The sequence below is a fragment of the Physella acuta genome, unplaced genomic scaffold (assembly GCF_028476545.2).
Source record: "Physella acuta isolate Inbredline_101_S28 unplaced genomic scaffold, ASM2847654v3 ptg000378l, whole genome shotgun sequence".
NCBI lineage: Eukaryota > Metazoa > Mollusca > Gastropoda > Physidae > Physella > Physella acuta.
Window position 1 is genome coordinate 765053 of NW_026731897.1, and position 25657 is coordinate 790709.

General features: G+C 41.1%; 1 protein-coding gene across 2 annotated transcripts in view; it reads left to right on the forward strand.

The window, feature by feature from the left end:
- LOC131941942 (mucin-12) overlaps positions 1–25604 on the forward strand; it is a 33958-nt gene extending 8354 nt beyond the window's left edge. For both annotated transcript variants that reach the window (XM_059301573.1, XM_059301572.1), the window contains exons 3-12: positions 5268–5432; positions 12558–12685; positions 14532–14657; positions 14895–15080; positions 15743–15911; positions 16242–16413; positions 17329–17434; positions 19526–19724; positions 19982–20161; positions 22616–25604. In XM_059301573.1, the coding sequence (XP_059157556.1) occupies positions 5268–5432; positions 12558–12685; positions 14532–14657; positions 14895–15080; positions 15743–15911; positions 16242–16413; positions 17329–17434; positions 19526–19724; positions 19982–20161; positions 22616–24615 (3431 nt within the window). In that variant the 3' untranslated portion in view covers positions 24616–25604. The remainder of the gene's footprint in view (positions 1–5267; positions 5433–12557; positions 12686–14531; positions 14658–14894; positions 15081–15742; positions 15912–16241; positions 16414–17328; positions 17435–19525; positions 19725–19981; positions 20162–22615) is intronic.
- The last annotated feature ends 53 nt before the right edge of the window (positions 25605–25657 follow it).

Consider the following 25657-nt stretch of genomic DNA (forward strand, 5'->3'; position numbering starts at 1 on the left):
TAGCTTTACTAAACCACAAAAATCTCACTAAAGCTTCATTAAAAGTCTTCTAGGGATAGATTGCTACTAAATGTAATATATCAGCGGTTCCCTGTGTCGCTAATCAAAGATCTACTGTACACCTCTGTAGAAGAGCCGTTAAATATAGATAGAAATGCTAGGTTGAAAAATGGAAGCAATTGCATGTACCAAAAATGATGAGCATTTATGGTATACCGGTAAAAATGTATACCCATCTCGCTAAAATAAGTAAATGGCACCATGTTCTGGTATAAGACTGGATAATTGCGCCTGGACAATCAAGGCATGGCAGTGTGAGTTAAAAAGAGCCAGATGTTGCCCATGTATTAGGTAGCCTCTCTCCACACAGCTGATGTACTAAGTTGATGTATACAAGATGTACTAGGTTGATGTACAAAAGATGTACTAGGTTTATGTATCTACTAAAAGTTGATGTACACAAGATGTACTAAGATGATGTACACAAGATGTACTAAGTTGATGTACACAAGATGTACTAAAAGTTGATGTACACAACTTGGCATCAGTTGTGTCGCGGTTGATACTGTCGACTAAGTGCTCCACTACTCTTTGATTTTGGAGTTTTCTCTCGCAAAAACTATATGAGGATTTCTACCTGCCAGGTAGTCCAGTCCACAGGGAAAATCAACGCATCATTTCAAAGTAAAGACAGCGGCAAGGCATTGATGTATCCTTTCATCAATGATATTCTTGATGGTAATTTACTTGAACATGCAGAAGACTACAAACGACACAGGAATCCTGTAAAACCACCAAAATGCTGCAGGATTTTACTTAAGCTGATATTCTACCTCCTATTTCATAAATAACGACAGGCTCAAACCAAGCCGACCCGTCCATCTGAAGACGCCTTAAAGGAGAGGTATAGCTGCAGCACTCACATGATAGCTTCACATGACAGAGCCAAGTCAAGTCATGATATTGACCACGTCTTTACCCAGTATAAACCTGAAAAAAATCAGGTTTCTACAGTCAATCCTATTCTTTTAAAATGTGTTGGTTTAGTTTTTTTTTTTACTCATTATTGAACAGCGCAATTTAAATTTAAATAAAAAATTGCTGGCAAATGTGGCATTTGATTATAAAAATACAAATTATTCCTGTAGTATTATAAGCCTGGCCTCACTCCAATCGATATTGTATACACAAAGGTGCGAGTAGGCGACTAATAAAGCGGGGTATATACTTTTATTAAAACACTGGTGTCATATCTTGTGTGTGTGTGTGTGTGTGTGTGTCTGTTTGCTGGGGGGGGGGGGGTGATATGAGGCTAACAGGGTGACACCCTCTATGTGGATGACACCAAACAAAATATGATGGTTTGGGTGAGTTTGTCGGGTTGAATGGGTTTCTTGGTTGATTTTAAGCGTGTAAAGTGTTGGAGGAGTGATGTTATTTGTGTGGGAGGGGGGGGGGGTGGTATTTCACGTTTTTTTGTAGCTAGGCAGACACCACCTGATGTATAACCGTGTTTCGTGTCGTGAATCTACTCTGCCGGTTACGCTTTCATAAAAAACCGAAGAAGGTATCAGAATTTATTGCAGTTACTGGAACGATGTGTAGAGTTTGGACTATGGACCGTTTAAATGTTGGGCCCGGCCCGGGTCACACGCTAAATAATAATATGAAGATTATCAATTATTTTTTTAAATTGTACTTTCCAATTATAATTTTTTGTTCAACAATTTTGTGCCTCCAATGGCTCTAGTCCAGGAAGATGCGCTCCCAAGGTATCATAATGGGTTAGTTTGCAAACACTGTCCCAAAGATTAACTGGAGCTGTAGTGAAAATTGTGTGCGCAAGTACAAGTAATGCTGGCATACAGGGTTAGCTAAATGCAATAAGGGGCGTATTACTTCTACTGTCAACTGATGGCGTGATCTTGTCACGATTTTATTTCTCCTGTGACGATGTGATCTAGCTACGTTTTATTTTACCTCGACTGATGGCGTGATCTTGTCACGATGAACTTTGTCTTTGATGACGTTTTGATATCGACGAGAGCGTGATGTTGCCATGATTTACTCAAACTTCGGCTTATGGCTTGATTTTGTCGTGATCTACTTGAACGTCGTCTTCTGGTGTGATCTACGTGAACGTGGTCGCATGGCGTGATCTTGTAGTGCACGTGGTCGCAAGGTGTGATCAACGTGAACGTGGTCGCATGGCGTGATCTTGTCGTGATATACGTGAACGTGGTCGCATGGCGTGATCTTGTAGTGCACGTGGTCGCATGGTGTGATCAATGTGAACGTCTTGTGTATGACGTGACCTACGTGCACGTCGTCTTATGGCGTGATCTACGTGAACGTATTTGCATGGCGTGATTCAAACGTCACCTGATGTAAACAATCGATCCCGTGAAACAGGTGGCCGAACGCTGTCACCTTTGACCTCGACTATTTATCAGATTGTGCCCTAATTGGCTTGGTTAGTTTGTTGCCCTGTTACAATAGTGAGCTGTTGTTGATCAGCTAGACACGCCTTACATATGTTTCGACAACACCAGTACTTCATCTCCTAACATATGCTTAACACTCAACCACTAAATAAACAGTTTCCCCATCAGCTTCAAAGTACCACAGTTAGAGTATATGAGTGCGGTTAATCGATAAGAATAAAAATGTGTTTTTACTGCTACTACAAGAGTGGACGCGTAAACAGTTCAAAAATTGTTATGATGTACATTTGGTCGCTGTTGTCCTTTTGGCTTATCAACAAAGCGAGTCTGCTGACAAGTGTCCTTGACCTTTCAAGTGGCTTCTTATAGAGATAAGAACAGATAGGAATCAATGGCGGAGTCATGTTGACATTAGTCACATTCATCGACAAAAGTTAAGGTCAAAATTATGTGAAGAAAGTGGTGAAAGTCGAGGTTAAATTAAGTTAGATGGACAAAAAGAATGATGAAAGCTAGGTTAAAATAAGTTAGATGAACAAAAAATTTGGTAAAAATTAATTTGATATAAGTTAGTTTGACCGAAATAATGGTAATAATTAAATTGTAATTATAGTGACAAAAATAATGGTAAAAACTAGTTTTAGATAAGTAAGATCGCCAAAAAAAATGATGAAAGGGTTAGAGATTAAAGTGTGGAAAACATTTTTCTCTGTATGAATTTACACTTAACATGAATGATAAGGAAGTGGCCTTCTACGCTTTAATAAACATCTTTAATTACTTTCTGTATTGTGATCTCCCCCTCTTTCTGTTACTGCCCCCCCCCCCCCTCCCCCTGAATCGACGGACTAACGATGTTTTGTGCTGTAGATTGATCAACGTTAAATGAGCAGTGTTCTCCCCTTGAACTAAATGTCGTATGTTGTAGGTCCCGTATCACCGACTACGGCACGTGTTGCGCTGGTCGATACTGAAAATGGAGTTGATAAGTGATGGTGTAGGGGCGGGGTGACTCACTCGCTCGTGGGTCGGGGAGCACGCACATATATGTCACTATAACATACAACCCGCTGAAGTGCACAAACATGTCACAGTAACACACGTAAATGTCACTTTACACACAAATATGTCACTGTAACAAACAACCGGCTGTAACACACTTACATTTCACTGTAACACATGTCCTTGTAACACATATACATGTATCTGTAACACATACATGCCACTGTAACACATACATGTCATTGTAACACACATACATGTCATTGTAACACATACCTGTCATTGTAACACACATACATGTCACTGTAACACATACATGTCATTGTAACACATACATGTCATTGTAACACATATATGTCATTGTAACACACATACATGTCACTGTAACACATACATGTCATTGTAACACACATACATGTCACTGTAACACATACATGCCACTGTAACACACGTACATGTCACTGTAACACACATACATGCCACTGTAACACATACATGTCACTGTAACACACATGCATGTCACTGTAACACACGTACATGTCACTCTAACACATACATATATCTGCAACACATACATGTCACTGTAACACACATACATGTCACTGTAACACACATGCATGTCACTGTAACACATACATGTCACTGTAACACATGCATGTCACTGTAACACATACATGCCACTGTAACACATACATGTCACTGTAACACATACATGTCACTGTAACACATACATGTCACTGTAACACATACATGTCACTGTAGCACATACATGTCACCGTAACACATACATGTCACTGTAACACATACATATCACTGTAACACATACATGTCACCGTAACACATACATGTCACTGTAACACACGTACATGTCACTGTAAAACACATACATGTCACTGTAACACATACATGTCACTGTAACACATGCATGTCACTGTAACACATACATGTCACTGTAACACATACATGTCACCGTAACACATACATGTCACTGTAACACACGTACATGTCACTCTAACACATACATATATCTGCAACACATACATGTCACTGTAACACATACATGTCACTGTAACACATACATGTCACTGTAACACATACATGTCACCGTAACACGTACATGTCACCGTAACACGTACATGTCACTGTAACACACGTACATGTCACTGTAACACATACATGCCACCGTAACACATACATGCCACTGTAACACATACATGTCACTGTAACACACATACATGTCACTGTAAAACACATACATGTCACTTTAATACTTACATATACATGCCGGTGTAAAGGACAAATGATATTGCTTGTTGTACATACATACGTGATCGGTGTATCACACGTACACTGGCTGTGGCACTCAAGCATGCTTGACCTTATGTAACATAATATATACTTTGGTGCCTTGTTATTGTTTTCAACTGATTTTAGTCTTTCAATCCACTTTTATAAATCCACCCCACCATTCCACCTATAAGTCCACCAAATCACCCCCACCATTTAAAATAATTCTGTGGTTGAAGATATCCTCTATCATGAACTGCTTATAACCCACCATTATGAAGTTTAAACAGAGATTCAATCTAGCTCTTTAAAAAAGTGTGAAAATATCTAGATCTATCATTTAATAAACTTAAAGGTACCAGTTCAAACATACTGGCAACCTGCGCACATAAGAACCATTTTTCTACTTGCACATCTTTATGTTAAACATAGCATTTCGTCTCTCAATCTTTAAAAAGGATTATTTTTTTTTTGTTAATCTAACGCCGATTAAGTAAATACTAGCTTAAACATAATCTAATCATCTCTGTCCAGGCAAGACCCAGCTGAAGCGCCTCCTGTCAGACCTGCAGCACAGTATCGCCATCATGAACGTCCGGCTGGTCAAGCAGCTCAAGAGACGGGACAGACGATTGGCCAAACTCCAGCGGAACTTTGACGTCATCACGGCTGTCCTGCAGGCCGCCTCACTGAAAAGACGTGAGTCAGTTGTTGTCGCGGTGTAACGGCAAGGTTGTTTGCCGGTGGGGGGGGGGGGGGGGGGGGGGGGGGGGGGGGAAGGGGGGTTAATTTCGGATGGAATGCTTATTTTCAGAGGTGTGTGTTGTTTTTGGTGTTTTCATTTGATTTTTTTACTTATTTTTCTTTCTTTTGTGTGTGTGTGTTCGTTATCTATATGTGACGTTTATAATGTTACATCCCATGTGTATGTGAGCTCTTGTCGTTCTTCATTTCACGTTGCTAACATCAGATACCTTAACTTTAGGCCTTGTTAATAAACTGGGACTAACTCTACTCGTATGTAAGTACACGATTCTAAGGGAAGTAATTTCTTTTACTGAAACCCTTTTAAGTTATTCGTTTTTACCTCCCTTGTTATTCTGATTTTTATTCTGTAACGTCGACATGGTAATATGAATCAATCTTAAACCAGCGCAAGGTGACCGGCTTGTCTTGAGATCAATAACAGCCACATTCACCTGTGTTTAATGGTGATGACGGCAGGTGGTCTCAGGTAGTGGTTACCTGTGGCGTTGGAAGTATGAGGTACAGTCGAGGTGGTGGCTTACCTGTGGGGTTGTAAGTATGAGGTACAGTCGAGGTGGTGGCTTACCTGTGGAGTTGTTGCAAGTATGAGGTACAGTCGAGGTGGTGGCTTACCTGTGGGGTTGTTGCAAGTATGAGGTACAGTCGAGGTGGTGGGTTACCTGTGGCGTTGGAAGTATGAGGTACAGTCGAGGTGGTGGGTTACCTGTGGCGTTGCAAGTATGAGGTACAGTTGAGGTGGTGGGTTACCTGTGGCGTTGGAAGTATGAGGTACAGTTGAGGTGGTGGGTTACCTGTGGAGTTGTTGCAAGTATGAGGTACAGTTGAGGTGGTGGGTTACCTGTGGGGTTGTTGCAAGTATGAGGTACAGTCGAGGTGGTGGCTTACCTGTGGCGTTGGAAGTATGAGGTACAGTCGAGGTGGTGGCTTACCTGTGGCGTTGGAAGTATGAGGTACAGTCGAGGTGGTGGCTTACCTGTGGGGTTGTTGTAGGTATGAGGTTCAGTTGAGGTGGTGGGTTACCTGTGGGGTTTTAGGTATGAGTTACAGAAAAGGCGGCAGGTTACCTGTGTGGCTGTTGTAGGTATGAGGTATAGCTGAGGTGACAGGTTACCTGTGGGGTTGTAGGTACAGTAGAGGTGGCAGGTTACCTGTGGGGTTGTAGGTACAGTAGAGGTGGCAGGTTACCTGTGGGGTTGTAGGTACAGTAGAGGTGGCAGGTTACCTGTGGGGTTGTAGGTACAGTAGAGGTGGCAGGTTACCTGTGGGGTTGTAGGTACAGTAGAGGTGGCAGGTTACCTGTGGGGTTGTAGGTACAGTAGAGGTGGCAGGTTACCTGTGGGGTTGTAGGTACAGTAGAGGTGGCAGGTTACCTGTGGGGTTGTAGGTACAGTAGAGGTGGCAGGTTACCTGTGGGGTTGTAGGTACAGTAGAGGTGGCAGGTTACCTGTGGGGTTGTAGGTACAGTAGAGGTGGCAGGTTACCTGTGGGGTTGTAGGTACAGTAGAGGTGGCAGGTTACCTGTGGGGTTGTAGGTACAGTAGAGGTGGCAGGTTACCTGTGGGGTTGTAGGTACAGTAGAGGTGGCAGGTTACCTGTGGGGTTGTAGGTACAGTCGATGTTGGAGGTTTCCAGTGGGTGATGTAGATATGAGGTACAGTCGATTCGACAGGTACGTTTGTCTGTAATACACTAAGGTAGAGCAGGTAGTGGTTATCTGGACGTCTGTGGTTTGGATTACTTCAAAGGATATATTTTGGGCGAACTCTGGGCGTGAGATGATAATTTGGGGGTTATAGTTCAAACAGTTGAGCAATGTAGAGTGGGTGGGGTAAGGCATAAATGCGGGGGTGGCCACTAACTGCTAAAGCTAGACTACACTGCGGATTTTGTGAGTTTAATATGTGGGGGTGGCGTGACGCTAATTTGTGAAGGGTGGCGCGGGGATGGGAATGCCTCTGTGAAGCTAGGTTGTGGTGAGGGGTGTGACCACTACATTTCTGAAGCTAGACTACACCTCTGGTGGTGCGTGGTGGGGGTGGGGCTAAATTGTGGGGTCGGGATGATGCTAAAATTGTGGGCGTTGTGTTATGTGTAGGTGCTCTTGCATTGGGGGGGGGTGATCTCGCAGTGGTGCTGGTAGGTTACGAGTTACGGTTCTTATTGTCCCGTTAAAACTAGTCTCCGGCAAGGATTGTGGTTCTGCATGAACCAACCGCAACATATTCGAACTCTTTATACCACAGCATGGCACCTTTGTAAAAGCTCGTAACACTGCTAGTTCAGCTTTGACAGCTCATCTTCTTGCCTTACAACGTAGTCTAAGACATTGCGTCTAAGTTAATTCACCTTCTCTGTGGCATGACACACTTCCAGTTGATGGAGCAGTACACATCTTTCGTCTGACTCTTACACACTGTTTGAATCGTATTCACTACTCATGCCATAATTAGCTGCTCCCTCCCCCTTATTCCGACTGAAATAGAATTTATGTAGAAAATAAATACATCGACCAGTGTCCGCCCACTCGGAAATTTCAGCCCGCCGCATCCCCTGGATTCTAGCTAACACAGGAACACACTATCTAACAGTTTAGTTTAAATTTAGCCAGCATTGTCAGTTTAGTCAACAATCAATCAACAGGTAGTCCACAATATAGCCAGCAAAGTGACTACCGATTCTATCATTTAATTTAAAGTAATCAAGAACCTAATGAAGAGTATCTCCATAGTCTATCTAACAAGTTACCTTCTAATTCTATCAAAATATCTAATTAAGTATCCTCCAGTCCTAGCCTCCAATCCAAACCACCCCAACTGACCCCTAGTCCTATCCGCCATCTCCTAACACGAACCAAACTGGACGGAACAGCTTCCTGTCGACGTTCGGATGTCGACACCCACACAGCGCGATAACGACAGGAATCCATAACCATTGGAATCGGCCTGCAAGTACCGACTCTACAAAATCGATTGCCCCATTTTACCACGGAAAAGCTCTTTATGCCATGACGTCGGCCCACGTGCATTGACGTCACGTGATCGATACTCTCCCGTTTCCAGCGTTTTTATTGGCCAGATGCGGATTCATTGAGCTCTGGAACTCGGTCCCGTGTGATGTCATTGTGGTGGGTGAAGACAAGCTGATGTGGAGACTTGTAAGGTTTTACTACCGTTTCATTGTGTTCGTGTGTGGATCAACGCTCAAGGTCCTGTGTACTGTGTTGTTTCAGCATCAGTGACACCCACTTGTTCCGTGTGTTTAGGTCGGTGGTGTAGGTTTAGATTGTTGGGGCTGGGGAATGGATGTAGGTATGACACCGCCTTGTCTGCGGACGATCCTGTTCTCATTTGCTGACTGGGGCGGTTGTTCTTGTAGATAGGTTAAGTGTAGGCCAGTAAAGAAGGGTTAGTGTTACTCGCTCCGTCCGCCAAAAGCTTTGGTCCCGGGATACACGGATGTGATATATATATAAGATTGCGATAGTTTGTTGAAGTTTTTTTTTTAATTATGGGACAGGGGGTGGGGGGTAAAAATTTTAGAGCTGTTTTGTAGCCGAGGAATGGGATTGGTCAAGTTAAAGCCGCCTTGATATAATGAGTGATGTGTTTGTGATACACTGCTATGGGGGGAGGGGGGAGTTAAACCATCGTGATATAACGGGAGAGGTGTTTGTGATATACTAGATAGAGAGGGGGTAGAGAGATTATTGAAGTTTACAAAAGGATCATTGATGTGTGATGAGATGATTACATTAGTTGTTCTTACACTTGAAATAAATTGTGTAAGCTACGCAGATCTTGTGATTTGAACTAATTTGTTTTGATGTGTCCGTCTCTGTTTTCTTTATAGTCGAGTTTAAAAGGACCATAGAAATATACAGTTGAGAAATCATTAGTGTATACCAATGTTACAGAGCATCAGTGACTGTCAGTAGATATTAATTTATTAAAGTGCCATCGTATATACCATCAAGAAAAGTTAAAATTTGCCACATAAATTTGAGAAAGAAAGTGACAATTTCGATACAGCATCGTGTTCAGAGATATTGAGAGCCCCTTCCTTTCTAGCCATGGATTACACATGTAAAAGAATTGTCCATTGATACACGAAAACAGATAGGATTTTTGGAGATATTTACCACCTGCCTACTTGATACAGAAGTTAAGACACCTCAGCAGTGTAAGTATAGTGGGGTGTGAGTTCGTTGTAGTCTGTGCCTTTAACACAATACAAATTTAACTAAAAGTGTGTTCAGTTCTTCCAGAACGTATTCACTTCATGCAGTGTCCCTTATCTAGCTAATTAAATTCCATCTCCTCTCACATGTGCATCTAATTGATTTCCCATCAGCGCGCCCTTGTCTAATTAATGATTGAAATGTCCATCCGCCCTTCCATATCCAGTTAATGAAATGTCCATCCGCCCTTCCATATCCAGTTAATGAAATGTCCATCCGCCCTTCCATATCCAGTTAATGAAATGTCCATCTCCAGCAGGATCGCCTCATGCGATGAGTAAATATCCATCTGCTAGTCCGTGATTGAAGAATCCATTTTCGCTCCACTACTTAGACTCTCTTGAACTTTATCTATACAATTATTTGAAACAATGGAATCTCCTATTGGTCTCGTTTTTCTTTGTAAGTTATCTCAAACGCTGTGTGTTCATGTGAGGTGCCCATATAGTCGTGGTACCAACTTTGGGAGTTTGTAATTGTCTTTGTTTGGGATTTGTACTTGTTAATATTGTCTCAAACATTGGGGACTTGTACTTAAGAGTGTCTTAACGTTTGGGATTAGTACTTGTTAATATTGTCTCAAACATTGGGAACTTGTACTTAAGAGTGTCTTAACGTTGGGGATCTGTACTTGTTAAGAGTGTGTTTATCACAGCAAGTACATGTATACTTCGTACGTGTGTTTACGTTGGAAGCAAAAGGGGAGTGATCAGAAGCTGGCCGTGTGGAACTGTCTGATACTAAAATCTGACCGGACATGAGAAGCGTTAGACCAGACGCTAGAACTGTAAATAAAGCCAGTGGGTAATTCAAGTTTTATTAATACATGTATCGATCAACATCGCCCAGCTGAAATTGTAATTCCGTGTTCGTTTCTGTCGGGTGATTGTTTTTTATGGTGGCTGGTGGGAGGCTATCTGAAATCGTTACAACGCTACTCAGTGGTGGGATGCCTGATTAAACTGCTTTGATGTTCGGGTAATAAACGGCGATGTGCTGGTCGATAGACGGACCACACATTGTTTAATGCTGCGCGCTTGTCTTTATCCTAGACCAGTTAGTTTTACGGTTGATTGGTATCTCGATACTTGTTGCTTATATTACAGTAATTGAGTGATTGTATTCGATCAGTTGCATTGAACTGTTATGGTGTATCAATTATATGTATCAGTGGGTTATAGGGCATATACCACTCTAGCCATTACCCTTGTCAATCCATTCATCCCCCCCCCCCCCCCCCATCGAGAGTAGTGTTATACGTGTTCACGGCAAAGTGAGAAACCGACAATAAATAGAGTGGGACAAAAACTGGGCTGACAGAGTAAGAAATAGTTCGTATGTTGTACTTACTCTTGACACGGTATACAATTCAAAACGGGGAAACGGGCAAAGCTTATTCTCGCCCGAACATTTCCTAAGCCAGAGCATTAGACCTAGATCTAGATCGAACAATTTTTCAAGTAGCCAGATACATTTAAAGATATTTTGCCAAAACGTGAATATTTTCCTAGCCTTAAGGCTTTAAGCATGTTAGCATTGTATAATTAAAATCTGTTAATTAAATAAAATCACAACCTTCCGTTGGGTGAGATAAAATGAAAAACCCACTAAGACAGAAGTTCTACGACTTCTAAAATAAAAATGAAATGTTTTGTCCCTAGTTTGTCAACTTTCTCACACTATAGTTGACACCGTAATACATCATTGGGTCGTCTATCGTGATGTATCCTCTAGGACAGGGGCGGGCGATTGTTTTGGCTCGAGGCCCACTTTGCGGTAGCAGATTAGGGCGGAGGGCCTCACCGTTTACAATGATCTATATATATAATTCTCTTCTGGGAGCCGTTAGAAAACAAGCTGCAAGCGCCTCCTTGCAGTCCCCTCTCTTTCTCTCCATCACTATCACTACCACCCCCACCCCCACATTGTCTGGTGAGCGGTGTTCACTCTAAATGTTTACAAATCGTAGAGCCGTAGAGCCGGGTTTCTATTAGGGGCAGATAATTTAGTTCGATTTTAAACTTACAGGAGGTAACTAAGAAATAACTAAGAGGAGGCTGCTTTCAAGGGAGGGGGGGTGTAGGGTCGGGGTTAGGGGAAAGGGGGGGGGGGGGTTAGTGTTTTAAAGCAAACGAGCCGGCCCGCGGCATAACATACGCCGCTATTTAGTTGTTTCTAATTTTCAATAATTCATAATTTGTGAATTCGACAGTACCAACGCTGACACTGAAAATATTTCTTTAAAAAACTATAAGTAGCTCGTTAAGGACCATAACCCCACCCCCCTTCCTTCCCTCCCCCCCTCCTCCCCCCCCCCCCCCCTACGTTTAAAATCGTTGGCTCTGCTTGTAAACATTTAGAGTGAACACAGCTCACTAAAACCATGTAGGGGTGGGGAGGTAGGGAGAGCGTTTGCAGCTTGTTTTCTAACGGCTCGAAGAAGAGAATTATATATATAGATATTTTCAGTGGAAGCATTGGTACTGTCGAATTCACAAATTATGAATTACTGAAAAGTAGAAAATAAAACAACTAAATAGCGGCGTATGATACGCTGCGGGTCAGCTCGTTGTATTTAATACGAGACGAACTTTCGGTCGAGGGCATGAAGCAATCTCAGTTCAAAGCGGGGTTTTCTGAATGTGTGGCGGGCCACAAAAAACTCTGAGGCGGGCCGCATGTGGCCCCCGGGCCGCACTTTACCCACCCCTGCTGTAAGCTTAGTTCTGAAGTTCTAAGCGTATGGTAATCATGTTTAACAGTATGTACCGTGTGATCAAATGGGGCCTGTGGTCATTGGTCCATCAATGTTTCCTCAGAGATCGACACCAGGATGAAGTTCAGCATCCAGCCACCCCCGGGCCAGAGTGCCTTCGAGCAGTGGCGTGACGCCATGAAGGCCGTGTGTAGACTGCCTATGGGGATGCCGCCAGAGTTCAGGAAAAAGGTACAGTTCTTGGCTTGCAAATGTTGGTCATTTGTGTTACATTGTTAAGCTGGGAAGTTGTTACCTCTAGCTGAACTTAACAGACCGTTCTCCCTAGATTTAACTTAGCTTGTCTGACCAACTGACCACTTCCTTTATCCCTAGGTCTGGCTGACCAACTGACCACTTCCTTTATTCCTAGGTCTGGCTGACCAACTGACCACTTCCTTTATTCCCTAGGTCTGACTGACCAACTGACCACTTCCTTTATTCCTAGGTCTGACAGCTTGTCTGACCAACTGACCACTTCCTTTATCCCTAGGTCTGGCTGACCAACTGACCACTTCCTTTATTCCTAGGTCTGGCTGACCAACTGACCACTTCCATTATTCCTAGGTCTGGCTGACCAACTGACCACTTCCTTTATTCCCTAGGTCTGACTGACCAACTGACCACTTCCTTTATTCCTAGGTCTGACAGCTTGTCTGACCAACTGACCACTTCCTTTATTCCTAGGTCTGGCTGACCAACTGACCACTTCCTTTATTCCTAGGTCTGGCTGACCAACTGACCACTTCCTTTATTCCTAAGTCTGGCTGACCAACTGACCACTTCCTTTATTCCTAGGTCTGGCTGACCAACTGACCACTTCCTTTATTCTTAGCTCTAGCTGACCAACTGACCACTTCCTTTATCCCTAGGTCTGGCTTAGCTTGTCTGACCAACTGACCACTTCCTTTATTCCTAAGTCTGGCTGACCAACTGACCACTTCTTTTATTCCTAGGTCTGGCTTAGCTTGTCTGACCAACTGACCACTTCCTTTATTCCTAAGTCTGGCTGACCAACTGACCACTTCCTTTATTCTTAGCTCTAGCTGACCAACTGACCACTTCCTTTATTCCCTAGGTCTGACAGCTTGTCTGACCAACTGACCACTTCCTTTATTCCCTAGGTCTGACAGCTTGTCTGACCAACTGACCACTTCCTTTATTCCCTAGGTCTGACAGCTTGTCTGACCAACTGACCACTTCCTTTATTCCTAGGTCTGGCTGACCAACTGACCACTTCCTTTATTCCTAGGTCTGACAGCTTGTCTGACCAACTGACCACTTCCTTTATTCCTAGGTCTGGCTGACCAACTGACCACTTCCTTTATTCCTAGGTCTGACAGCTTGTCTGACCAACTGACCACTTCCTTTATTCCTAGGTCTGGCTTAACTTGTCTGACCAACTGACCACTTCCTTTATTCCCAAGGTCTGGCTGACCAACTGACCACTTCCTTTATTCTTAGCTCTAGCTGACCAACTGACCACTTCCTTTATCCCTAGGTCTGGCTTAACTTGTCTGACCAACTGACCACTTCCTTTATTCCTAGGTCTGGCTGACCAACTGACCACTTCCTTTATTCCTAGGTCTGGCTTAGCCTGGCTGACGAACTGACCACTTCCTTTATTCCTAGGTCTGGCTGACCAACTGACCACTTCCTTTATTCCTAGGTCTGACAGCTTGTCTGACCAACTGACCACTTCCTTTATTCCTAGGTCTGCCTGACCAACTGATGACTTCCTTTATCCCTAGGTCTGGCTGACCAACTGACCACTTCCTTTATTCCTAGGTCTGCCTGACCAACTGACCACTTCCTTTATTCCTAGGTCTGACAGCTTGTCTGACCAACTGACCACTTCCTTTATTCCTAGGTCTGGCTGACCAACTGACCACTTCCTTTATTCCTAGGTCTGACAGCTTGTCTGACCAACTGACCACTTCCTTTATTCCTAGGTCTGACTTAACTTGTCTGACCAACTGACCACTTCCATTATTCCTTAGGTCTGGCTGACCAACTGACCACTTCCTTTATTCCTTAGGTCTGGCTTAGCCTGGCTGACCACTATCTACTCCAGCTCAAGATGAACTGGGAGAAGACAGTGAGGTTTGTCTTCAATGAACGCAGTAATCCCGACGACGAACAGCTGGGGATGCAAATAGTCAAGGTAACTCTTGGCCCCTTTTTAAAAATTGAATTATGTCCCTTTGATTGCAATCTTGCCTTATCGTGAAAAGTGAATTTAAATACATTAAAGAATTTTAAAATGGTACTGTACCAACTGATGTTACGATAACCAATGTGTCCTCCATCTAACCACCATGTCCCCCATATAACCACTATGTCCTCCATATTCATATAACCACTATGTCCCCCATCTAACGACTATGTCCTCCCCCTCCAGGACCTCCACAGGACAGGCTGCAGTAACTTCAGTGGTGACGACAACGACGAGGACCGGGCAGTCCTCAAACGCCTGCTGCTGGCATATGCCCGCTGGAACAAGCGAGTTGGCTACTGTCAGGGTTTCAACGTGCTTGCTGCCCTGCTGCTCAATGTCATGGACAGAAAGGAAGACGATGCCCTCAAGGTAAGTTTCACACCTGTCTCCAGATATAAGGAACTGAGGAGCTTCATGTTGAACTGAGATTATATCCAGCTCTAATGTGTACCTAGCTCTAAAGTGTACCTAGCTCTAATGTGTACCCAGCCCAGCTCTAATGTGTACCCAGCCCAGCTCTAATGTGTACTCAGGTCTAATGTGTACCCAGCTCTAATGTGTACTCAGCTCTAGTGTGTACCCAGCTCTGGTGTGTACCCAGCTCTAGTGTGTACCCAGCTCTAATGCATACCCAGCTCTGATGTGTACCCATCTCTAATGTGTACCCAGCTCTAATGTGTACCCAGCTCTAATGTGTGCTTAGCACTAATGCATACCCAGCTCTAATGTGTACCCTGCTCTAATGTGTACTCAGGTTTTTTTGTATACCCAGTTCATAACATGTAGGTACTGAGCTCTTTAGTGAATTCAGCTTTCATATGTATCTAACTCAACTGCCATGCAATACTTTCTTTGGCAATTTTGATTGATTTTGGTGCACTCAGCATTACCTGACATATAAAGCATACATTTTATAAGACCAACTTTTTTATTACCTTTTGAGCGTGTGTGTGTGTGTATCTGCATGTTGTAATCTTGGTATGACCAGGTGTTAATTAAAGCTGTTTAAAAAAACTTTCTCCCACCTGCAGGTAATGATCTACCTAGTGGACAATGTCTTACCTGAGAGTTACTTTGCCAACAACCTGAGGGCCTTATCAGTGGACATGGCAGTCTTCCGCGACCTCCTCAAGTTGACCTACCCAAAACTGGCAAAACACCTGGACAAATTACAGATGGCAGCGCAAGACGTCCGTACAGGTAAAAAAATATAGTGGCAGGATTTTGTAAAAAGTGGAATACAAAAAATTATTGAAACAAATATTAATAAAGTACCTATTTGAACCTTACTGTCCATGGGACAGGGGAAGGGAAAGTGTTATCAGTACTATGCCCAGCCATCTTTACTTTCTCTAACATAAGTCAGGTACCCATCCGAGTTGGGTGGGCTTAGGATGTGCTACAATTCTTAGCCAGGGACCCGAATCCTAGACTTTCTGGTTAGCAGTAGAACACTCTGCCAATCCACCACGCCGTCACATTTATATAATATCCTATTACTAATCCCTGGCCACTGACCATCTCTTGCAGGCGCCTGCTATGAGCCGCCACTGACCAATGTGTTCACCATGCAGTGGTTCCTGACGCTGTTTGCCACCTGCCTGCCTGTCAATGTTGTCCTGCGAGTCTGGGACTCCATCCTACTGGAGGGGTCAGAGATTTTACTCAGGACGGCCCTGACCATCTGGGGGAAGCTGGCCAAGTAAGGAAGTGGTTTGCTGGTAGTTGCTGGTGATGTTGCTGATTTTTAAGTGTTGTGATTGTTGTTTATGTTGTTGTTGTTGCGTGTTGTAATTGGTGGTGGTGGTGGTGTTACATGTTGTAATTGGTGGTGGTGGTGTTGTTATGTGTTGTAATTGGTGGTGGTGATAGTGTTGTTAAATGTTGTAATTGGTGGTGGTGGTGGTGTTACATGTTGTAATTGGTGGTGGTGGTGTTGTTATGTGTTGTAATTGGTGGTGGTGATAGTGTTGTTAAATGTTGTAATTGGTGGTGGTGGTGGTGTTGTTACATGTTGTAATTGGTGGTGGTGGTGTTGTTACGTGTTGTAATTGGTGGTGGTGGTGTTGTTACGTGTTGTAATTGGTGGTGGTGGTGGTGTTGTTACATGTTGTAATTGGTGGTGGTGGTGGTGTTGTTACATGTTGTAATTGGTGGTGGTGGTGGTGTTGTTACATGTTGTAATTGGTGGTGGTGTTGTTGTTACGTGTTGTAATTGGTGGTGGTGGTGGTGTTGTTAAATGTTGTAATTGGTGATGTTGATCTTGTGTTGGTGGTGTTAGGGATGTTATTATTGAGTGTTGATGATGTTGCTGCTAAGTGTTTGTGGTGGCATTAAGTGCTGTAATTGATGGTGGTGGTGTTAAATCTTCTAATTGTTGGTGGTGGTGGTGGGGTTTTTGTGATTTGTGTTTTATTTTTTGTTGGTTATGGTTGTTAAGTTTTTGTGGGTGGTAATGGTCTTGTTTTTCATGGTTTTGTTGTTCGTCTTGGTGATCTATGTGACACCATTATAGATGTAGTTTATGGAGCTGATGTTGTTGTTGGTTATAGTTCTGATGCTGTTGTTGTTAAAAAAATATTTTTTATAAATATTTGTTTCTATTTTTTTTTCCAGGCGTATTATGGGTGTGTCCAGTGCTGACGAGTTCTACTGTCTAATGGGAGATTTATCCTCGAGTATCATGCAGGGATATATTTTTGATGGGGACACTATGATAAAGGTAACTTTTTTTAAATCTCCCGTTTCAAATGTCTGTACCTTGATGTTTACTGCCATGTGACTTAAGACACCCCTACTTCTATGTGAGATACACCACTGCTAACATAATTTAATTGTCACTGGTCAACTACATGGTGTGTGGTACAAATGGTTTTAAAAACATGAATTTAGCCCAGTTATGTCAGTTGTCAGTACTCATGAAACAAATAAAATTAAATCTTGTTGTACAGGAGATTTAAAACTAGCATTTAGACTGCACAGCTCTTAAACTTTAGGGTCTATTGTGTTTCAATAAAATAAATAACTTTTGGTATTACAGTGAATACTATATACAAATTGTGCATAACTCAAGAATGTGTTTTACAGTAAACCAAACAATGATTTAATCTACCTGTCTTATTCTTATAACACAAGAGGTTGTCTATAAGTGACCCCCACCCCTGATGTCATTACACAAAGCAAAACACTTTAAAATAATGTTGCTCCTCTCTCCCCATTTAAAAGCCATAACCAACCCTAATTAACATCTTCTTAATATTTATCCTGAAGAAATACAAACCTTATTTTACATCGAATACCTCAAGTCTCATTACCAAAATCTGAACCCCCTCTCTTCCTATGTGTGTGGCATCATTTAATGTTCACCTTAAAGGTCTTCTGATTAAATGATTCCAGATTAAAAGAAATAAGTTGGGTAGTCCAAGTAGACACAAATGTCATTATGAACCCTAGTTTTAATGGAAAGCTAATTGACATGTAAAGGGTCAATGAACCTCGTGTTCAAAATAACTTAAACCTAATTTATTTTAATAAGAGGTTCGTTGACCTAGGTCATCTTTCACCTCATTGAAATTAATCCTAATTAAGGTCACAAAAACAAGGTGAACTCTACTTCACTTGCCCCACGGACCGCCTGTGTAGGTACTTTACTGAGTCAAATTAAAATGTTCCAACCACAGCAATACAGGTGTGAACAGATTAGAATGGGTTCTTTACTGAATCAAAGTAAAATGTTCCACCCACAGCAATACAGGTGTGAACAGATTAGAATGGGTTCTTTACTGAGTCAAATTAAAATGTTCCAACCACAGCAATACAGGTGTGAACTTACTGTACTGCCTCAGGTTGCTCTCCTAATCAGCATACAGCTGTTGCTGGATTTGTTTCTTTCTTAGAGCTACAAAATCAATGTTTATCCTGGCTCCTTCATTGGTTCTCATATTGAAATATTGTATTGTTGAATAATACTTCTTTAAAATACAATACTTTATATTATATTATATACATACATATATTTGTATATATATATATATATATATATATATATATATATATATATATATATATATATATATATATATATATATATATAGTAGTGCATTACCCCCTGTTGGTTAATAATTTACCCTAAGCCCTAACACTAACCCTAGCCCTAGCTCTATTTTGTCAGTGTGGGGAAATTTTCTGTAAGGGATAAGTAAAGTCTGCAGTTTTTGGGTTCCCGGGAAATGGTATGGATCTATTATCTATAGAATTTCTAGATAAAGTTTTTTATTTATTTCATAGTCTCTCATGGGGGGGGGGGGGGGGGAGTTTGACTGAGGGAAGGGGGTTGACTGACCTGGGGAATTATTGGCTGAAGGGAAGTGGGGGGAAGGGGTTACTGTCCTATGCCCATGTTTTATAAGATATAAATAAACAAAAAATCACATTAATTCATCTGTATGCAGTAAAGTTTTATCCTGGTTTTTTCAGTAGAGACATCTTGGAATAGATTTATAATATTCAATAACCATTGTTTGATTGTTTAAAATCAGGGTACTTTAAACCTGTATTGATGTACTAGAGCATATTAAGAGGGCAGGCCAAACAAATGAAAATGTGTTGTGAATATACTGTAAGCATTTGTATTGCATGCTTATTCAAATGTTTATAATATTGACTATTATTACAATGTTTAAATTTTTTGCTATTTATTTCTCAGAATTATTGTACCCAATATTCTTTTTTGTTTGTAAAATCATAGAAAATATATTCTAATGAGATTATTTATAAATTTCTAAATAAAAGGAAAATATTTTTACCATTCCAGTCAATCTATTCCCTGGGTGACTTCCCCTTCCCTCACCTGAACGAGCTGCGTGAGAAATACACCTACAACATCCGCCCCTTCTCCCAGGCTACAGGTAGCAACAAGAAGACTGGAGGCAAGGGTGTCATTAAATCTCTGATCAATAGCGACGATGACGAGCTGGATGAAGAAGACATCGCGGCCATGGCTTGCATGCCTGGTAGGATTTGTTGTTGTTACAACCTAAACAAATAAACTCACATATTGATTTGTGCTCATTAGCAAATATAATTAGATGCAGGGGACCAGCATGGCAGATTTATGCCTGCCTGTTGCATGAATCAATACAGCAATAATCTCCAGCAATACTTTAGTTTAATCAGTCTGTTGTTGTTTGTGTTCAGTGTTGGGGTAAGGCGTGTTCTACAACGTAAGTTAAATCACAATCTCATGCAGTTGTTGTTGTTGTGTATGCAGGTGATGTGAGCTCATCAGATATATCCGTGTTGGGGCCAGGCGTGTATGGCCCCATGCTGGAGGAAGGTGCAAGCAAAGGCGCGCCACAAATGGAACGTATGAGCACAGACATTCACAGCTTGAAGCTTCAGTACGAGAGGCTGAAGGAACGACAGCGCCAGGCTCATATCATCATTGCTGGTAAGGCTTCGTTTTGTGATTGTAATGTAGTTCTTGTTACAGATTTACCTGTTTCCTTAAATGTAACAAATGTAGATGTTTCCCTGCTTGTAACAAATTTAGATGTTTCCCTGCTTGTTACAAATTTAGATGTTTCCCTGCTTATAGCAAATTTAGATGTTTCCCTGCTTGTTACAAATTTAGATGTTTCCCTGCTTGTTACAAATGTAGATGTTTCCCTGCTTGTAACAAATGTAGATGTTTCCCTGCTTGTAACAAATGTAGATGTTTCCCTGCTTGTAACAAATTTAGATGTTTCCCTGCTTGTAACAAATTTAGATGTTTCCCTGCTTTTATAACAAATTAAAGTGTTCTCCAGCTTGTAACAATTTTTTCTTAATTTATTTTATTAGATGTTATTAGTTTTAAAATGTTGTTTTTTTGCCAGTGAACATGTGCTATCCTTATTGTTTAAAAACTAACCAAATTGACAGGTTTACAAAACATATATGTGGGGGAAGGTTTGTTAAATTTGTTTTCAGAGTGTAGGTCACAGTTGACCTATTATTGATTTTCTGGCCAACCAATAAATGACCTGCTCACTACCACATAAATGACCTACTATCTGCCCTAAGAAAGTCTTACTAGTTGCCCCAAGAATGACCAACTAACTGCCCCATAAATGACCTAAAAATTACTCTAGCTGTGTTCCGTGTCTCATCTAGCTGGACTAGACCCAGATTGCATCTACTCCTCCTTTCACTGCAAGGTATCTTTCTTTCTTGGTTGGGGTGCAATGTACAGAGTCATGTTAAAATCTATTTACACTCATTGTCAGGTTTCCTGTTTGTCACAAAAATATAGCCAGATTTTTAAAAGATATGGCCAGATTGTTCAAAGATATGGCCAGATTGTTAAAAGATATAGCCAGATTGTTAAAAGATATCGCCAGATTGTTAAAAGATATAGCCAGATTGTTAAAAGATATAGCCAGATTGTTAAAAGATATAGCCAGATTGTTAAAAGATATAGCCAGATTGTTAAAAGATATAGCCAGATTGTTAAAAGATATAGCCAGATTGTTAAAAGATATAGCCAGATTGTTAAAAGATATCACCAGATTGTTAAAAGATATCACCAGATTGTTAAAAGATATAGCCAGATTGTTAAAAGATATCACCAGATTGTTAAAAGATATAGCCAGATTGTTAGCTGACCTCTTGTTTAGTAGATCCAGCACTTTAAAAAAGTTTTAATTACTATAGGCACAAACTAGGGTTTGAAGAATTAGATACAAACTTCATTAGACCTTAATCCATACTAACTTACTTTAGATTTTTACCAATTTATGCAGCCACATTGTAAACTTTCCCCAAAAAATCACCAACTCTTGAAAATATTACATTTTTAAATGTAGGGATGTAAAGTCCCTCCATTGCTCAGTTTTTTATTTTCTATTAAAGGTCAGAGACAAGAAAAATGTTTAATTAAAACAATGTGATAGACAAGATTTAGTTTATGTAAAACCTGTCCCTATATCATTCTTCCCTGGACATGAGTGTAATTAGAGTTTAATGTTATTGTAATCAGGTCATGTACTTTCACCAAAGTAATTAAACAGATAATGTTTCATGATGCACTCACATAATCAAGTTGTGTACTATATTGCAAATTTTGTTTACTCAGATATTTACATAGCTTTCTTCGGAGAGGTAATTTTTTAAACTATTTGTTTTAATAATGTATTCATACTTTTCTATAATTCACAATGTATGCACTTTATTACCACACAATTTGTTTTACTTTATCTTTGAAGTTATACACTTTTAAACCACCTTTTTTTCATTATCAAATTTTAGTTAAAAATACTTTTCTTGAGTCCACTTTCTAGAGCTTTAACAATCATTTACCTTGATCTTCTACTGACCTGTTTATGTTACATTTAAATAATTTGCTAAAGTTTATATAATAATAATTATCTCTTTATTGTATATGAATACAACAAAGAGAATGGGTGACTCGTTTTCCATATGAACTTAAAATACTATGGAGTTTGTAGGTATACATTGGTTCAGAAGCAAAAATTATGTTTTAAGGCTGATAGACGATAGTTAAATGAAACTAATTTATAATAAAAAAAATTATTTTAAATATGCTTTAAATCATTGACAAAAAATTGTCGAGAAACTCAATGTTATTTATTAATTTGTACATTTTTATAACCAAGAGTCTTTTTCTTCTACGTGATCTTATAGTAATAGTAAATGGATCATAAAAATTATGAATGGATGACCATTTTTGCTTGCATAACTTAGTCCTCGTTAATTTTAAATTTAGTATTATAATAATATTATCTTGGGTGATTTATATTTGAAAAGTTAAAAAATGTTTTCACATTTCTACTTACTATATTGACCAAATGCACAGTAAGTTTAAAAAATAAACCTAAGTGTAAATCAATTTTCTAATTTCCAGCTGCTTCAGCAAAGAAAATAAAACCAGCCTCCTCCCATAAGCTTGGTCCAATGGAGGTCCAGGTCGCTGCCCTGGTGCCCAACATTGAGTCTCCCACAGCCATGAATCACCTGTTTGTGGGGAAAGGCTTGACCAGCACCAAGAACAGGCTGCTGACAGACGGACCCAGAATCTCGGCCCCGAACTACACCAGAAACAGTGGCCTTCTGGCCAAACAGCTGCAGGCCGTGGCCAACGCGAAGGCCGTCTCCAAGAGCCAGAGAATGAGAACAGGGATATCGGCAGTGCATTCGTCAGTGCCAGCACAACCTGCCACAGACATGCCGACATCACCTCAGCCAGTTGATGACACCCCGACATCCCCACCTGTCATTAAAGTCCCAACATTACTGCAAATAGCTACAGATACACGTGCATCATCACAGCCAGTCACCAACAGCCCTGCAACACTTGTTACACCCACCGCGACATCACATCAACCTGCCACGGATAACACAATGTCACCACCACCATCCACGGATATCCCAATGTCACCACCACTAACCACAGATATTCCTATGTCACCACCACCAACCACAGATATCCCAATGTCACCACCACCAACCACAGATATCCCAATGTCACCACCACCAACCACAGATATTCCAATGTCACCACCACCAACCACAGATATCCCAATGTCACCACCACCAACCACAGATATCCCAATGTCACCACCACCAACCAAAGATATCCCAATGTCACCACCACCAACCAAAGATATTCCTATGTCACCACCACCAACCACAGATATCCCAATGTCACCACCACCAACCACAGATATTCCTATGTCACCACCAATCAAGCGTACCCCAGCTCAACCACTGATGGATACCCCAGTGTCACCTCAGGTTGTCACACATGACCCAGCACCCCAGCCATCATCAAGTATTACATCACTTCCAGACAACCCAGTCCCAGAGGACTCACCAGCAGACAACCCACAACTCCGGCATTTTCTCAACCAACTACAACTGGCTGCCCAAAATTGTAGCCCTCATAATTCCCATAACGCAGCAGCGATATCTCATCTAACAAAAGATGACATGGTATCTCATCTAACAAAAGATGACATGGTATCTCATCTAACAAAAGATGACATGGTATCTCATCTGACAACGGATTGCACTCACCAGCAGCAAGCTCCATGCACTGTCAGTCCCCCCATACCTCAGTGCCACCCTATGCAAATTGTGACTGACAACCAAGGAAATGATGTTGACATTCCTTCAAGTCTTCCATCAGCTCAAGATGCTGATCCATCCGCCATGCCGGACTTGAATCAGTCCAGCGACAAAATTTACTCTGGTAGCCTGCATCCATCCAGTATAAATGAGAGTAAAGAACTATTGACCACAGAGGCCTTTGAATCAGAAAGTGAGACTATTGTATCAGAAAGTGAGACTATTGTATCAGAAAGTGAGACTATCTCCACAAAAGTTGTGCCAATAGACCCAACGGAAAACCTTGTAACAGGTGCTCGGAGTCCTGTAAGAAACTGTAAGCCCACGTGTCACAGTGAAGTTAAACATTGTGAAGACCTGGTGCCTGACTCAGTGGGAACTAATCCTGCGGAGCCACCAGTGGGAACTAATCCTGCGGAGCCTGTGTCCATTGTGGCTGTACCAAGAAGTTTGAATTTAACATTTGACGGCACTAGAAGTAGGAGGATCAGTGAGGGAAGATCACTGGAGAAGCAAGATGTACATTCCAGCCAGGGGAAGCCAGTTGAGAAGCAAATCCTGCACGTCAAGCAAAACACCACGCACTCTCGCAGACATTCCTCCCCGGCCAGGACGCAGACCAACCCCATGGCCTTCAGGAAAGCCAGCATCCCTTTCAACCCGTTTCCTGTGAAACACTTCAACGCCAACCGGGCTAAAACTGGGCTGAAACTTGGCCTGTACACAGCCTCAACTTTGGAGCAGCTCAGCAGACGCAAGTCCAGCACAACAACATGATGGGGCCCTCGTAAATTATCTCTGTTATAAACATGTTTTTCTTGCTGATATCAGGAATCAACGAAGAATTCGTGACACAAGGGTTAGTTGTATTACAAGTAGTATTTTTGTTGCATGTTTGAAGAAAAAAAAGTTGTTGGTTTGTTGATGATCCAGCTCTCATGAGCTGCTGCAATAGAATCTATGTGATATTTTTATCTAGCAGGGGCAATAGTGGTTGAGAGGTTTTTGATACCTACATCTAGTAGTGTGAGAGAATGCTATACAAGGTTTAGTTAGAGGTACTTGTTGCTAAAGTTCTATTCAAATGGATTCATTTTCAGTAAAAGAGGGTATGATCTGAGAACTTTTTTTTTTAATTTAATGGTGAAAGGTGGTAACTTTTTTTTTCTGTAGACAACTTGAAATAACCCTATTTACTACAAGTATAGGTTTTGATGGTTAAATTGTTGTGCCAAAGTTCTAATGAAATCGATCATACGAAGGAAGAGATTAAGATATTTTGTTATAAAAGGCATTTAAGTAGGAAGTGTTAATTGAACTTCACCACAAGACTAAATATTGTGCAGATTGTAATATGCTGAGAAAAAGGAAATATTTGTATCAACTGAACCTCTTAATTTTATCTCTGATGTTGCATGATAAACTAGAGGCTAACTTTTCCAACAAAAGCCCCACCATGGTTACAGTGAAATAGTATTTTAATATATATGTATCCATTTTTATTTATTTAGTGGGTTTGTGTAATCATTATTTATAGCTTCTGTTTTATTGTAGCAGAAATTTAGCCTGTTTCTGATCGTTAGAACTTTATTTTACATACAATCGTTGCTGAATGTTTTTGTTCATTAAAACTGGGTGATATGATGATACATTAAAATATTTTTTTTTAAAAATGAAATCCATTTTAACATTGTTTACCTATGGAGATGTATTGTTCCGGACATATTTTGAATACATTCAAGACTATTAAAGCAATGTGAAACTATTTTGAATTGTTTTTTATCTGTGAAACTATTTTATCATAAATGAATGAGCAGCA